The 15,763-nt window shown below is 49.0% G+C and overlaps 2 protein-coding genes across 2 annotated transcripts; both read right to left on the reverse strand.

Moving 5' to 3' along the window:
* Positions 1-585: 585 nt before the first annotated feature.
* LOC120844890 lies at positions 586-4,182 on the reverse strand. The gene has a single exon (XM_040216884.3). It carries the CDS (start codon positions 4,180-4,182, stop codon positions 649-651), a length of 3,534 nt encoding a protein of 1,177 aa, XP_040072818.1. The 3' UTR covers positions 586-648.
* A 53-nt stretch (positions 4,183-4,235) lies between these two features.
* LOC120844891 lies at positions 4,236-5,809 on the reverse strand. The gene has a single exon (XM_040216885.2). It carries the CDS (start codon positions 5,807-5,809, stop codon positions 4,244-4,246), a length of 1,566 nt encoding a protein of 521 aa, XP_040072819.1. The 3' UTR covers positions 4,236-4,243.
* Positions 5,810-15,763: the final 9,954 nt, after the last annotated feature.

The following is a 15,763-nucleotide window of genomic DNA, read 5'->3' on the forward strand; positions in this document are numbered from 1 at the left end:
CTAGGTGGCGCTGCTGCGTGGATCCACTAGTGATGTCGTTGGGGAGAGGGGGGGGGGGAGGAATAGGGTTTGTCGTGTGGGTTGTATTGGTCTGATGCACCCCGTCGCGGGGTGCAGTTTAGGGATACCTAAAATAAGATGCATGCCGGTCAGGGTTGTTCATGCCTTGAGGGGTGGGGATCGAGACTGCAGAGAAAGCCGTGGCTGTTACGGAGTGTGGATAGCTGGGGGCCCGTTGGTTCATATCAATGAGGTAGAGGGGCTTAGAGTAATAAACTAGCAGCTGAAAGTGATCCCCACCCGGCCGTCGCCATGTTGCACATTTTTGACTACTAGACTCGTGACCTTATAAGTTATGATAAGTTATGTTTCGTTTGTTTAAAGTCCAAAATGTACTTTTACGACAAAAATTCGAGCAGCTTCGCAATGGCTCGTCTAGATGCCGTCGGCCGCAGTGCTGTATCTTGGGTTTTTATCGGAGCTAGACACTGATATCTTGGGCTAACAGTATTGAAAAATAGACTATCATGTTTTTTACAGCAATCGCAATACAAATCTCGACTCAGTTTTGCATAAAGTCAGTCAGTCAGTCAGTCAGCAACTTTATTGAACCTTATTAAATGGGCTTATGCCCAAAACGAGGGTTCGTTAGGGAGGGGAATAGGGGAGGGATCTTCTTTCTGACAATCGGGTCTTTAACCGATGCTCTATTTCTAGTGTCCTTAGAATCACTGCCAACTGTGTTTCGTAGTCCTCTGAGGCCAGGAGCACACACCAGGGAAGATCTTCGTCTTGATCGTCCAGTCTGCTTTGGAGCGTGGCTGGTATCGGGTTGCTCGGGCACGTCCAATACGTGTGCGCCCAGCCACCATCAATACCACCACATTCCTCGCACTTGTCGCTGAAGAGATCCGGCCAGATTCTGCTCAGCATGCGGGGAGTTAGGGTGTTATGTAGCTGAAGTCTTCTCCACGTCGATTCTTGGGTTCGCGAGAGTCGCTTATGAGGGGCGCCCATGAACTTGCGCTGCATTCGGATACTTCTTAGAATATCGTTGTACGCTCGAGGGCCTCTGTCGTATGGCGCGGCCCCGTAGCAGTGGTCTCCGTCCGTTGTGGCTCGGCAGCTCGTCGCCCGGATTTGTTGTGCACGGGTTACGAGTGCGTGGGCCTCTTCGTTTCCCGAGTGTCCAGAGTGTCCGGGCACCCAGGTTAACGAGAATCTGGATCCTGTCTGCGGTGTCTTCTTCTGAAGGATCATGCGGGCTGCCTTGCCAACCTTTCCATCACCAAAGTTCGAGATGGCCGTTCTCGAGTCTGAGGTGATTGTGGCTTGTTTGGTTCTGGATGCCGCCATGGTTAAGGCCAAGGCGACGGCTACTTCTTCTGCCTCGTCAATATTCTCCGCACAGACAGAGGCCGTAGTCTTGTCGTTGGTGCTGCAGACTGCTATCACGTACTTGTTCCATGTTCCTGGGCACGGGCCTGCGTCTGCGTGGTAAACATGTTCCCGGTCGCCGTGGAGCTTGTCCAGTGCTTTGGCTCTGGCTTCTCTCCTGTCCTTATTTCTCTCGGTGTCCATGTTTTTCGGTAGGGGCGGAACTCGTACCGAATCTTTCCATTCGTGGGATATTGCATTTCTGCTTGTGAGGACGTGTTGTTCACATTCCTTGATTCTCTGGAGAGTCCTGCGTCCCGTTTCCGTTCTAGAGAGCCGTAGTACTTGCGACTGCTTCTGTGCAGATCTCATTTCCTCGAAGCTGTTGTATATTCCTAGTTGTTCCATCGCTTCTGTAGACGTGGATACTGGTATGCTCAGTGCTATCTTGAAAGCTTTCCTCACAATTAAGTTGAGTTGCTTGATCGAAGCCTCGGTCAGATTCATGTACGGCGCCGCGTACATTATCCTGCTGAGGACGAAGGCTTGGACTAGTCGGCATGTTCCATTCTCCTTCAATCCGTAGCTCTTTCGTGATACTCTTCTCACGAGTCTCGCTACGTTGTCGGCGTTTCTCTTGATGTCAGCGATGAGACTGCTCTGCTCCCTCTTGATGGTTACCGTCATGCCGAGAATTCGAACTTTTTCGGCTCTCGGTACGTCGATGTTTTGCAGCTTGAGGTAGAATTCCATCTCTTCTCTTAGAGCTCTCTGCGACGGTGGTCTGACTAGGAGCGCCGATTTTTCAGTTGCAAGCTCCAGACCCATCTTTGCAGCTTCTTCTTTGACAATTTCTACGCCGGCTTTCATCACTTTCCCCATGTATGGTGAGTGGTGCGCTGTCCAAATCGTGATGTCGTCAGCGTAGATTGCGTGCTGCAGCCCCGCGACTTGCTCAAGTTTCCGCGACATTGGCAGCATGGCAATGTTGAAGAGGAGCGGAGATATTACTGCTCCTTGAGGAGTTCCGCTGCCAACATTTACTGGGAAGGTTTCGGACGTGTCTCCTTCTAGCTGAATGTTTGCCGTCCTATCTGATAGGAACGAGCGAACATAGTTGTACGTTCGCTTCCCTAGTCCTAGCTCCGAGATTTGCCTGAGTATAGCCGCGTGTGATATGCGGTCAAAGGCTTTCTTCAGATCGAGTGCTGCTAGGGCGGTCCATTTCTTATTGTCTTCTTCCTCTCTGAGCTGTATAAACACGTCCTGCGTCGACAGGTGTCTTCGAAATCCGAACATCTGGTGCGTAAACAGGTTGTTCTCCTCCATGTACTCTTGAACACGTACTTGAATAATGCGTTCAAGTAGCTTGCCCACGCAAGATGTGAGGGAAATCGGGCGCAAGTTCTCCAACATGAGTGGCTTGCCCGGTTTCGGTATAAAGCAGACCGTGGCGTGTCGGAAACTGCTTGGAAGGTTTCCGCTAGTCCATAGCTCGTTAAAGTATTCCGTGATTCGCTCCACGGAATTGTCGTCAAGGTTTCGTAGCATGCGGTTCGTAATCTTGTCTTGGCCTGGTGCGGAAGTTGTTTTGACTCCAGCCATGGCCTTTCTGACTTCGCTTTCGGTGATGGGCGCGTCCAGCTTGTCGTTTATGGCCCCTTCGTATTCCGTTGGAATCTCAGTAGTAGATGGCGGAGATTCTAAGTATTGCGTCCTGAGTTTGTTATAGATTTCGTCATCCTTGAGGTCTCTGACGAGTTTCGCTAGGAGTTTGCGCTTCTCGAGTTTGGTATCTTCCGGCGCCAACATGCGCCTGAATAGGGTCCATGGACTCTTGGTGTGAAGCCTTCCCTGCAGTTCGTCACATATTTGCTGCCACTGTTGTTGATTTAATTTCTGAGCGTGTTCTTCAATCTCCTTACTGAGCTTGGCCGCTTTTTTCCTCAATTTACGGTACCGCTTTCCAGTGTTCCTCCATCGTCTGTATATGGAGCGGTAAGCTTCTAGCATATGCTGGAGTTTACTATCCATGGTCCGGGCTTGGGTAGGATTTTCTACTTCGGTCGTAACAGACTCGTGATCTTCGACTAGCTGTGCGCACCATTCTTCGATCGTGTGCAACGGCCTGTCTTTCCGTTTCTGCCTGAACTTGTCCCAGTCCGTGCATTTCTGCGTTGGGAATTTTGCGCTCTTGTATCCGGGCAGAGGGACCCTCGTCTCGATGACGTAGTGATCGCTGCCGAGATTTTCACGCGTGTTCAGCCACGTGTAGTCATCGATGTTGATACCAAATGTGAGGTCCGGGTTCGTGTCTTTCTGAGCACTGTTTCCGATCCTGGTGCAGTCCGCAACTTCGTTGAGGAGAAAAGCTTCGTGCAACTCGGCTTGGTTGGCGATTTCCCTCCCCTTGGGTGTGTCTCTGCCGTAGCCCCATATGGTGTTGTGCGCATTGAAATCGCCCAGCACCAGTGTCGGATTTTCACCCGCTACGCGGCTCGTCTCCGCAAAGACCTTGGCGCATGCGCTCGTGGTGTCTTTGGGGTTCGAGTAAACGTTACAGATGAATAAGCTTTTGTGCTTCTTTTTCTTCGGTATAATTTCCGTGACTATTGCTTTCACCGATTCATCCAGGTCAACTTCGTGTTGCTTGACTGGGAGATGTCGTCTGACGAAAGTATGAATCGTTTTTCCGGTTGGCTGAACTTCTGCATCGAATCTTGCGTACCCTGGCAGGTTACATTTGTCTCCAGATTCTTGTACCGCTATAATGTCCGGAGGGGTTTCCGTATCCATGATCAACATCTTGAGCGAGTTGATCCGGGCGCAAAGTCCTCCGCTATTCCACTGCCACACGACGATGTTATTACTGTTGTCCATTGGCGCGCTGTTCGAGCCGCTCGAGCCGTTCGAATACGTTCTGGAATGCCTTGTCGTGGTTGTCCATTCTCTGTTTCATTTCGTTGAGCATAGCCTCAAGCCTAGCTAGTCCCGCCAGGATGGCGTTCTGGTTGGGCTCTTCTTTTCTTCTAACCTTCCCGGGCCTGCTGGTCTTGGTTTCGTCACTTGTCTGTACAGAATTGACGGTGCTCTCCGAGTCTGTGCGCTTACGCGGACGTACACTGGGCAGAGACGGAGGCGGTGCCATTTCCACTTCTTGGACTGTCGTCTGTTCATTAGGCGGTTCCGTAACCAGTGGGTTTGAGCCGTGCCTCTCCTTCTGTAGCTCCCGTAGGAGTTGCTGGTTGAGTCTTCTGAGCTCTTCCTGTTTTCGCAGGCTCTCCTCGTGCTTGCGTACGAGGTCTTCGTATTTCTTTTCGAGCTCCTTAATTCTAGGATTGGAGTCTTGCTTCTTCTTGCTTGCGCCTTTCTTCTTGCGGAGGGTTTGAGCGTAGCTCAGCTCCTCTTCCGAGTCTTCTCCCGCTGTAGTGACGTTACTCAGTTCCGGAAAATTCTTCTTTCCCATGTCTATTTTCACCGTCTCCCGATCTTGTTCTGGAGTGCTCTTTTTCGGAGACCTCGGCTCGGGCAAAGGCTTGTATCTGTCCTTACATTCCTTTCCTCCGGTGTAGTGGCTGCCGCCGCAGATGACGCATCTGGGTTTGCACGTATACTCCGTGCGCATGCCTGGAATTTTCCTGGGGAAGTCGTGCTCCTCGCCGCAGTTGGGACAAATTTGGCTGAGTCCGTACGGGCAGGAGTCTGCTCGGTGTCCCATCTCTCGGCACGATGTGCACGCTTGCTTTTTCTCTTGGTATAGGTGGTACCTATTGGCACAGCAGTAGAATACTATAAATCCAGGAAGTTCCGTGGTGTCGAGGGTGACGAGAATCGAGGTGGTCCTGCCCATCCTCTTCGCGTCGGATATAGGTATCTTGGGGTTCTCCAGTTTGAGTTGCTCGTAGATCTCCTGGTCCGTGAACGGGATAGAAATTGGGAGGCATTTGGAGACCACTATTCTTACAGACTCCTTTCGGTTGGCCGTGTACGCTTGGGTTTCTACTTCTGCTCCCTGGTACTTGAGTGTGGTGATACCCAGGTACTTCTGCGCCCTTTGCTTGTCGTTTGTCCTGATGGTGATCGTGTTGTTCATGGTGTTCTTCGTCACGAGGTCCGTACCGATCATGTCTCGAGGCGATACTCCGGTCGCGGTGGCGATCGCGGCCGTGATTTCACCGATGACGATAGTCTTCAGGTCGAGTCCTTTCGTACGAATGATGATTCCGTATGCTCTGTCCTCGTCCTTTATGGTGGTCCGGAACTTCCTCGACAATTTGACTCGAAGCTTCTTTCCACCCACAGTCCTCCATTGCGACTTCTCTCTCGCCGCGTCTGTTTCCGTTGAGCTGGCTTGCTTCTCCTTTTCTTCATCGCGCTTGATGTAGTTCATGAGTGTGGCTAAGTTCCGCTGCTCCCTCGTTGCGACCGCCATGGCGCCTCGTGAGGGACGGAGCGTTAGGCCTAGCGCTAGGCCTAGCCGCCCGACTTGAAATTTCGTCCGAAATAGGCCTTTCTTGCGGAAGTTTCGTGTGAAACGACGATTCCGTGGCTTCGCTATGTCGTCCGCTGATCGAAAAGAGTTAAGACTCACCCCCAAGGGCCCAGGTTCCGCGGCGAAACGCCGAAAATCCAGGAGCGCAGGGGAGACGCGTCCGCACTGCTCGACGTCTCGAGAAAGTTCAGTTTTGCATAAAGTCCTCGGGATTAGGTACGGTAGCGCGTCTAGTGGTTAAAATTGTACAACATGGCGGCAGCAAAAAAAAAAAAAAAAAGCGGGGGGGGGGGGGGGGGGGTCACTTTTGCCTGGTGAATGGACGGGATATCGTTCACCAGGCACCGAACTTATCGTTCTAAGCCCCTCTACCTTGTTGGTTCACATTGACGAGTAGGAAAGGCGCTGAAGAAGATAAGAACGAGACAAGTTGAACGAAACAACGCGCCTTGTTTCCGTCAACTTGCCTCGTCGTTACCTTTAATAGCTTTCTTTTACACACGTGTAACTGTTCGCCGAAAAAAAAAACAATAGAAGCGTTAAAAATATATTCATATATAAAAATGTTATCAACTTTACTGGCGCTTTCACACTTGCGGATTCGCAGGCGAATCCGCGCAGGCGGAAATTAGATTTTGAAGCCGGATAGAGAAACTGACTCCTCGCTGGCTGAAAATCTGGATCAGTCCGGGACTACCCGGAGTTTCCGCCAGCGACGAGCCGATTTCGCCACCCGCCTTTAAAATCCGCTTTTCGCCTGGGCGGATCCGCCCGCCAATCCGCATGTGTAGACGCGCCATAAGACGGGTCTCTGCACTGAAATTCTACTAAAATACCTGTTTGACCTTATTTTAGAGCAGTCGAAATGTATTACTCAGGTTTCACATCGTTGAATTTATTTGGTTCGTGCTTATTAGAGAAAGATAGAGATAGGGGGAGGCGGATTTTAGATTCGATATATCTTACCTTATCAAGACATACAGGTTTCAAACGCCAAAAGGTATCGCCCCTTCCTCCGACAACCAAATATTGTAAATAACTATTTCGCGCGGCGTAGGAACAATGCGCAAACTTTGACTGGAGGGGGAAAAGAGGGGGGGGGGGGGGGGTTGACTACGAGTATAGGTAACAAGGTCGCAGTTCTGGAAGTCCTACGTCACCTACCGGAGGCCAGCGTGAGGGGCACTGATTAGACACGAGTGTTGCATCAGTGTTCGGCGGTGACTCGCGTCCAATCAGTGCTCCCCGCGCTGGCCTCCGGTAAGTGACGTAGGAGTTCCAGCCCTATGGCCTTGTTATATTGGAGCTTTTCCTCTTCCCGTTCCCGTGTAGAGTAGTGTGCCAAAATATCTTACCGGCTAATTTCGCTGTTTTTATTTTTCAACTATTAATAATAAAAGAGTATAATTGGAAGCCCGAAGCTGATAATGAACATATAATAGCTATAACAATACTTGATGACCCACGAAGTCTTTATTGTTCATGCAAGCACACGAAAAATCAAAATAGCCTGAATCGTTACGCAAAATACGCACAAAAAAAAAAAAGAAAAAAAGAACAGTACGTTTTTGTTGTTGTTCCATAACACGAGTGAACGAATCACGGCGACCAACAGAAGGATCTCAGCGAATTGCGAAGCTCAGATTAAAATTAGACAAAAAAATGCGATACGCGTAAAGCAGCGTGAATTTTTCTATGCTAATTGTTCCTGCGTATACATCCTATTTTTCAGATCTAGTCGTATAATACTTGGTCATCTGCTGGGATCCTCCTGTTTATACTTCGCCGTGATTAGCTGTGTTTCTGTTACGCGGAAAAGCGAGCTCGCAGATCCCCCCCCCCCCCTCTAATCCCCTTTGTTTTATTTATTAGGGTGTATAGTGTCCGAATTGTTCGACCGACTGTAAAGAAATTCTGATAACGAATTTATTATCCGATCACTATGTGATCGAGAGTTATTGCGCTAATCTGACGCTTATGCATTTTTAATGTTACTTCACGCGCTGACATGCTATCACACCCAACTCTCTCTTTCAGAATGAATTTGAGGACAAAACTGTGCCTTTCCAAGCACTGGTCGACTATCAAGTACGGCATATTCCTCTTCCCTCATTAGCCGTCTATTGCATTTCCACTTTTACAGCGGAACTGTTAAGGGCTAGTTTGTCCAGGATCGTGTCCGCCGGATTAGAAATGATGACACCGAACTCTGGACAGCTACCGCCATCTATGAGCGACGGCGGCAGCCAGACAACTGGTTGCCGCCGTCGCTCATAGGCGGCGGCAACCTTTCTTCGGAGGAAGAAGAGCGGGAGCGGAACGAGCGGCGATGTGCGCAGCAGCAGCGCTAATGGTTCCGCAACCGCCGCGAAGCCGCTATCACCTAAAGTTCCACTGCGTCGAGAGCTTTAGATTCCCTCGCGAAAGAAGAGCAGGTTATTCGCTTGGAAAGCCATCGCCGAGAACAGAAGCTACAGCTCCACTGCTCTTCCCTCTTCACCAGGGTGGAAAGGCTAAAATTTTCACTAGAGAGTTTTAGGGAACCGTTTTCAGACATCCGATATGGTACGATAGGCCCTCCGATACAAACTGTGCATACGCAACCACAAAAGACTCGCATATGCACACTTCGTACCGGAGGGCCCATCGTACCGTATAGGATGTGCAAAGACGGTTCCCTAAAACTCTCTATACTGTCTGAGGTTTCTTCCGTGTATGACGGCCTTGTCACATTGGTTGCACAAACACTGTCTGCTGACATGTTCAAGCAGATACACATGCATGAAGCAAAACATGTTTCGAATATGCCCGAGGCGTGTCCTTACATGATTCTGTCATCGTGTCTGCAGCGAACACAGCGTCTTTTGTACGATGTAAGCGCATTGTAACTTCGGCGACTATACGGAGCGCAAGTTTGTCCGCTTCTTTTGCGGGGGTTTCAGAACGATGCCGAGTTCTGATCGGCTCGGATTGGAAGGATAGTGGGTAGAGCTCAAAGCAAGCTGCCCTGAGTTCTACCCAATTATGCTTCCAATCGGAGCCAATCAGAGCTCGGCGTTCTGACGTCAACGCGACCATTACGCGAGAATCAGACGAGCTTGCGCTCCGCATAGGCTCCTAGGAGAGCAAGTCGTCTGCTTCTTTTGCAGGGGTTGTAGTGACGTCAGATAGCCGAGATCTGATTGGTTCTGATTGAAGGATAGTGGGCAGCCCTCAAATCAAGCTGCCTTAAGGTCTACCTACTATCTTTCGATCAGAGCCAATCAGAACTCGGCGTTATGACGTCACCGCAATCCTTGCAAAAGAAGCAGACGAACTTAGGCTCCGGATGCAGGCGGCCCTAAAATCCGAAGCTAAAGAGGTTTTAGAAGAACGGACGTCGAAGGTTAATTTTGTCGGAGGACTCGATTAGGCGAATACGTTTTCTCTCTTTTGCAGGATTGCGTAGCCGCGGGAGTATACCACCAAGGGCCCAGAAGGTAGCGACAAAAAAGAATGCAATAAAGATCGTTTTTTTTTTTGCTACGTCAGGTGACATTGACTAGCTTGATGTTCTTGCATCGGTAACTCCTGTGGAGGTGACGCCACAAACTTAGCTGATAAGACGTGAAGGAACGAAAAGGGGAGTTTGCGCCAGTCCAAGCGTGTGGCGAAAACGGGTGCTCGGGCTAATTTAGTCAGAAAAAAAAAGAAATGTGTTCTGCTTTTGACATGTAATGACTAGTAGTGTGCAAAGAAAATAGGTAAGTAGAAGCTTTGATAATATAATAAAAAAAGTTCCAACCAAGCTTTTTTTGCATTGTTAGTACAAGTTTGTAGTCTTAATAGTATCTTTGTTTTGAAGCTAAGTTTATTTTCCAATATTGAATCTTCTTAATTCCAAGACTTATTTTTGTGCGTGTATATATGATTAGTACTCGCACATCAAAAAATTTTCTTTGTGGGGCAAATTTGCTAAAACTTTATATTTATAGCTTTGTTGTAGTTGTTTATTATAAGGTTGTGCGAATATTCAATATTTCAAATAGTAGTTCCGAATAATACACTATTCGATATTCACTTCGAGAAGAACTGCACTATTCGCGTTTTTCGAAGTGTTGATTGCGACGTGTTGGCCCCGTTGAGTGCGCTTCTTACCAAGCACCGGTGCGCTGCGGAGAAGCAATACCCGCAAAAGCGAGCTCCGCGGCTGTTTTTTCCCCGCAGCGCACCGGTGCTTGGTAAGAAGCGCACTCAACGGGGTAACCCGCCGCAATAAACACAAGGAAACTTGTGAATATCGTAATTGCGGGCTTGGAGTTAAAACATACTGCATTCAAAGCGGGATGGTGCACCTATGCGGACTGTACTTGAAAATAAATGAAAACTTTGTGAATGTGTAAATCTACATTGCAGTAAAAGTTTAAAAATTAAATTGTTATGCAAGAGTATACTATGTTAGTCAGAGATGCCCTTACAACCTGCATTCATAATGCAAGATTCATTCTTTTTTTAACTCGAGATCAAATAAATAATATTTTAAATAGCAAGATTCATAAATTAACTCCATTGGGTATAGTTGGCCATCTCTATAGGATTCATTTTAAGTCAAATCCGCCGTTTACTTGCCATCCGAAGACAACAGACCTTCTAAGGTCATAGTTCCTAAATATGGATAGATTAAACTTAGCTTATAAATGAACAGGCGGAACAAACTTCACAAGTTTAGCTGAGTTTTCGTCTAAGCATTGTGCAATGGTAGTAAAAGGCGTGGGAAAACTATTCGATATTCGAATCAAAAATATTCGGCCAAAACCACTATTCGCTTCGAATTCGCTTCGAACTCAAAATCCACTATTCGCACAAGACTAGTTTATTACCAATATTTATTGTGAACGACTATAATTTAGACATGTGCACACAAAGGCATGACTAATTATGATATTATTCCCTCCATAATTGTTTCTTATTTTCCTTAGTCAACCGACGCTCTGGTCTTCTAGATCGATGGTTGCATAACCGAGTTGATAACCCGCTGCACGTCTTCAGCTTAGGTGAAGAAACACAATGCCGTGGCAAAACCTTCATAATGTGTTCGTGCCACCATAGCATGGTGGTACGAACACATTATACTACCATTTGGAGTGCGAGGATCTGGTAGCAGAGAACATTTCTCGGGGAGTCTGGTATTGAGCGCACAGCTTTTTCAGCGGCGAGGACAAGAAACATGGTTTTCGAACCCGACGGGAAAAGAAGCGGTAGCCCGAGGAACGCGAGAACCACGAGCGGACATTCCATCGCTCGGGACGAGTGTGTTTCGGCGTCTCGCCGCAGCGGGGCGCCGGTTACATGCCTCTTGTCTGCCACTCTACCTATTCACTTTCGGCGGCTGCGTCTCGGGGCGATCTCCCAGACTTTGTCAGTTCCAGACGCAGCCGACGCTACAAGCGCGAGCATGTGGCCCTGGACAGCGATTGCACTGCACGAGAGAGCGTGTTTGGGAGGGACGCTGAAAGCCCGGAGCTCGCGCCTGTAGCGTCGGCTGCGTCTGTAGTTAGGCTGAAACGAACTATAGAACTCACTCTATGGAACTCCTGTTGTGGAGTCACCATGTGTGTTCCAGGGCGACATGGCAATAGAAAAATGGTGGTTACACCTCTATATCCGTATCCTATCAAAATAACAAGCAAGTAGACCCAGGAAACATTCGTAAGGGTCGTCGTTCAACATATCTGAGGTCATCAAAACGTAAATAATTATTCTGTTAAGACTTGATATCTTATATTTCTAGACTATCTCGCGCATCTATTGTACAAAATATTGTCTCATGTCGATAATATTTTAAAGCGTATAAATACTATATGTGGTGTTCACGGGGCGCCATAAATGAGCGTGATGTTCACAGCACAGTCTCATAACGAGACCTCGCTTATATTTTGAGAACTACAATCTTGGTGATGCGCTATGCTCGTTACAGCGGCGTTGTAGAAGCCTATCATAAGCTCGCGCTGAGCAGGAACGAACTCAACTATGGCCGGCGGTGAATGCCACCTATCTGGAAACGTGTCCAGCTTCCACTTCCGCAGATGATCTCTGTGACGTCGCGAGTTAGAAACTCTCCGTTTTCTGACTTCGTTTTTGCCGTCTCAGCCTCTTCATATTTTTACAGCGAAGCTGTTTATGGCTGGGTTTCGTGGAATTTCCGTGTGCGTCAACAAAAACTCAGAGGGGGCTCGCACCGCCCTCTCTTTGTCCTCATTTCAAGCGCTTGCGTGCCTAGTGTCCTTTCCTTCCGCCGGGTGGCGGTCCCGTCGCGCGTGTCTAGTTTCCTCCGGCTCCTTGGGGCGGCGATAGTCCTCGGCATGTGTGTGCGTACCTTTCGTCACGATGACCACCGATCAAGAAAATAAGTCTGTTCGTACCTTTGTTCGAAATTCTGTGTCACGTCTGTGTCCCGTGCTAAACAGTTTCGCAGGTCATCTACTTTCACAGAGTGGAATGGCTCATGATTTTTTCCCCTCGTTCTCTTTTGCTTTTGCCTCCGCCGCCAGAGGGTAGCGAGAAAATGTAGCACAACAGCTGTGACGTTTGCTCACGTATTAAATGCGCCCAGCAAGCAAAAAAAAAAAAAGTTATATATATATAGTGCCCCTTTCTGCGAGACGAAATAGATCAGGTAAAATAACTCGCCACTTGTGAACGGACCATATTCTCTGTGAGCAAGGTTCATTAAATACAAACGCGGCTGAGTAACTCACAAAGTTGTCGGATGGTGCAGCCATGGCCAAAAAATTGTCTACACACAAAAGCGTGTCAGTAGAAAGCCGTTCGAACCAAAACAAGGTCTTTGAGCTCCGCCTTGACGTCATTACACATTGCCCGGGCGGAACGCGTTGATTCAGTGCATACAGAGGCGTCGCAGTTGTTCCGGTGATAGGGAAGCGGTCGTGGGGGAAGCGAGGGGGGATTTCTTTTTCTTACCTTTTAAATTGCGTAGTAGAAAGGTCTGGAATGATTTGCGGGGAGAGGCGGGGGGGGGGGGGGGGGGGAGGGGTGATTGCCCACCCTGCTGCACCTGCTTGGACGTCACTGGCTTCAGGCGTTGCATCAAGCCTCATGTTTCATGTTCATGTTCAATCTTTGACTACGGAAAGGGGGGGGGGGGGGGGGGATACCGACTTTAAGTGGCGTTCGAAGCGGAAAAAGATCCTTTGCATTCCCAAAGTAGCGGTGTATCAGTGACTCAGTTCCAAATACAATGGCGTCACAAAATACGTAAAATACGAAGCAAGTTTTTCTCATGGCCAGAATGGCGACTTGCTCCTTGTTTTTATCGAACCTTATGCTATAAGAGCTGACAATGTAGAAAACCAAACCTCCGCCGAAAGGTAAGGCTCACAGTATCAACATGATGTGGGAATTATTCAGGCACCGAGTTCCCTTTGTTACAAGTTAGAAGCAATTGAGGCACAGAAGATATCGGCAGCAGATGTCACGTCGCGTCTTTCTCTCCAGTCGCATTATTCGAACTGCGGTTTCAAAATGGAGTCCTCTTATCAACAGCCCAATGGTTGCAGGCAAGTAGAGCCCCAGATTTTAGTGATGAATTGATAATTTACCTATGCGAAGTTACAATGCAATTTGGTTTTACGCACAGGATGAGCTGACAGCGTGGTCAATAAAATCAGTGCTGAGGCCTCGTGTTCAATCAAAACCACTTTGATAACCCAAAGGTCGCTTACACGTTCTCATAATATTGGTCCAGGAACCCCGAGTGGTCAGCAACGTCCAAGTAGATGATAGTGCAATGCACGCTTATGTCCAATCGGCGTTACGTCTTTCCGACCAGATGTTTGACAACTTGAAAAAGCAAACTTTTCGTTTTATTCGGGGGAGTGCAACTCGCCCTCAAGTGTACTAACGAATAAACCTTAATCTCTGTGGTTTGTACCAACCAGAGGTCTGTGTACCCTTCTGGTTGTCTGGGGCTTCCCATTCGACTGAGCAGGCTGGGGAAAGGGGTTCCGTAAAAGTGTTCGCCATGGTCCTTTGCTTCTTGAATGAACAAGGATACTACACTCGGTAACAGCCTATTTGTGCAACGTTGTCAAGGCTGGCGTAGTTTTCATAGTGCTGCAGCCCCGCACTGAAAGGCGTCTTACGTCTCATTTGTACGCGCTGTTTGTGCGAAGAAGGCGCCTAACGAAGCCACGCTTTCGAGCAAGTAGCTCTGACAGCGTCGAAGCACCCTGGATAATAATACGTTAACTTAGACAATGCTCCGGACAAAATGTACGCGGAATGTATATAGGTGTGGACTTTTCGCTACAGCCGCTGGCCTCCAGTGCACTGCGGCGCAGTATACACTCGGGCAGAGGCGTCAGGAGGGAAGAAGGTGAGGGGAGAGTATGTCCCTTTCCAAATTGTTTACTAGATATGTCAAGGGGGGGGGGGGGGGGGGGCATCTTATTATTGGTCCTTAGTCAATGAGATTACAACATAAGCTGGTAAGAATGGCGAATAACTAATCACGAAGCGAGAGACATGAACACCATAAGTCTCCAACGCAAAACGAGTCTTGTCGTCGGTAAGCAGCGATGTTTGGGAGATGGGTTTCCCGTCTCCCAAACATCGTTGTCCGATACGTGTCTATGTACGCCACCAAGCCTGGACCGTCCCTCCACCCGCAGGAATGCCCTTCAGCATTCGGCGCTTCACCCTCCAGCGTAGCCTGTCCGGCAACGAGCGGTGCCGAAGCAAGGCGGCGGTCGACATGGTCGGCGCCGGTCGCAGCATCAAGAAGTCGGCGTCCCAGGACGAAGGCCGCTCGGGCCAGGGCCGCGTGCTCACGGCCTCGCGGTCCGCCGACCACGGAGACCTGTCCCGCCTGGAGGCGCCGTCGCTGCGGGAGCCCCCGCTGCAGCAACAGCAACAACAGCAGCAGCTGCCGGCGCTGCCCCCGCGCTGCCCGCAGCGAGCGAGCAGCGTGGACAGGGCCACGCCGTCCACGTCTGCCTCCCTGCTCGCGCGCTGGCGGCACGCCGGGAGGTCCAAGAGCGCCAGCATCTCGGAGCCGAGGGAATACCCCCTGGACGACGGCAACGCGCTGGGCCGCTCGCTGAGGCCTCGTACCCCAGGTCGGTGTGCATCTTTGCACGACGTGCGCGACACGACCGAAAGCGTCGCTGTGATCGGCCTTTCAGGATTCGCTGAACTCTCTCTATGACGTGTTGAATATGATTCATTGTAGCTTCATTAATGAAACAGAAGCATACATATATACGCGTGAAGAAAACGGGATTCGAACTTTACTTGAGGTGTGTCCGCAGTTAATTCTGCCATCGTGTCCGCAACGAACATAGTGTGTTTTGTATGGTATATGAGGAGCTTGACTGCGGCGCATAAAGGGACCGCGTAAATCTGTGCCTTGGCACATCGTGCAAAGGATTCGTGCAGAGGTGGCCGGAGACGGTGCATTTTGTGCACTGAAACGTCGAAGAACACTGATAATAATGTGTGTTTTTCTTCATTTTTGTAGTAAGCTCCCGTAGTCTCCGCTGTCCATCGTAAATTCTTGCCCATTTTTACGCCTTCTCAGTATTTAGGCAAGTTGAGCGCACTCCATCGTTTCTTTACTCGTATTCGCCTTAAAAACCACACAGTAAAAAAAAAGAGTCAGAATTTTTGCGGAACGTTACTAATTTCCCCTTTCATGTGTTGAATTAAGACATATGTAAGTGCATCTTAGATTCCATTTATGCCATTTTATCCCGACGTACACGTCTGAAAAACCTAAAGCGTCGTTTCCTCCTTCGACAACCAAATCTAATAAGAACTACTTCGCGCAGCGCATGAAGATTGCGCAAAACTTCCCATTTGCTTTATGTTACAGGAGTATAGGGCGTGTACGATATA

Source organism: Ixodes scapularis, unplaced genomic scaffold, assembly GCF_016920785.2.
Source record: "Ixodes scapularis isolate PalLabHiFi unplaced genomic scaffold, ASM1692078v2 PGA_scaffold5__190_contigs__length_132052651, whole genome shotgun sequence".
Classification (NCBI taxonomy): Eukaryota; Metazoa; Arthropoda; class Arachnida; order Ixodida; family Ixodidae; genus Ixodes; species Ixodes scapularis.

Coding starts and splice junctions, on each gene's coding strand:
- LOC120844890 (XM_040216884.3), bottom strand. CDS start 4,182: ATGTTGATCATGGATACGGAAACCCCTCCGGACATTATAGCGGTACAA.
- LOC120844891 (XM_040216885.2), bottom strand. CDS start 5,809: ATGGCGGTCGCAACGAGGGAGCAGCGGAACTTAGCCACACTCATGAAC.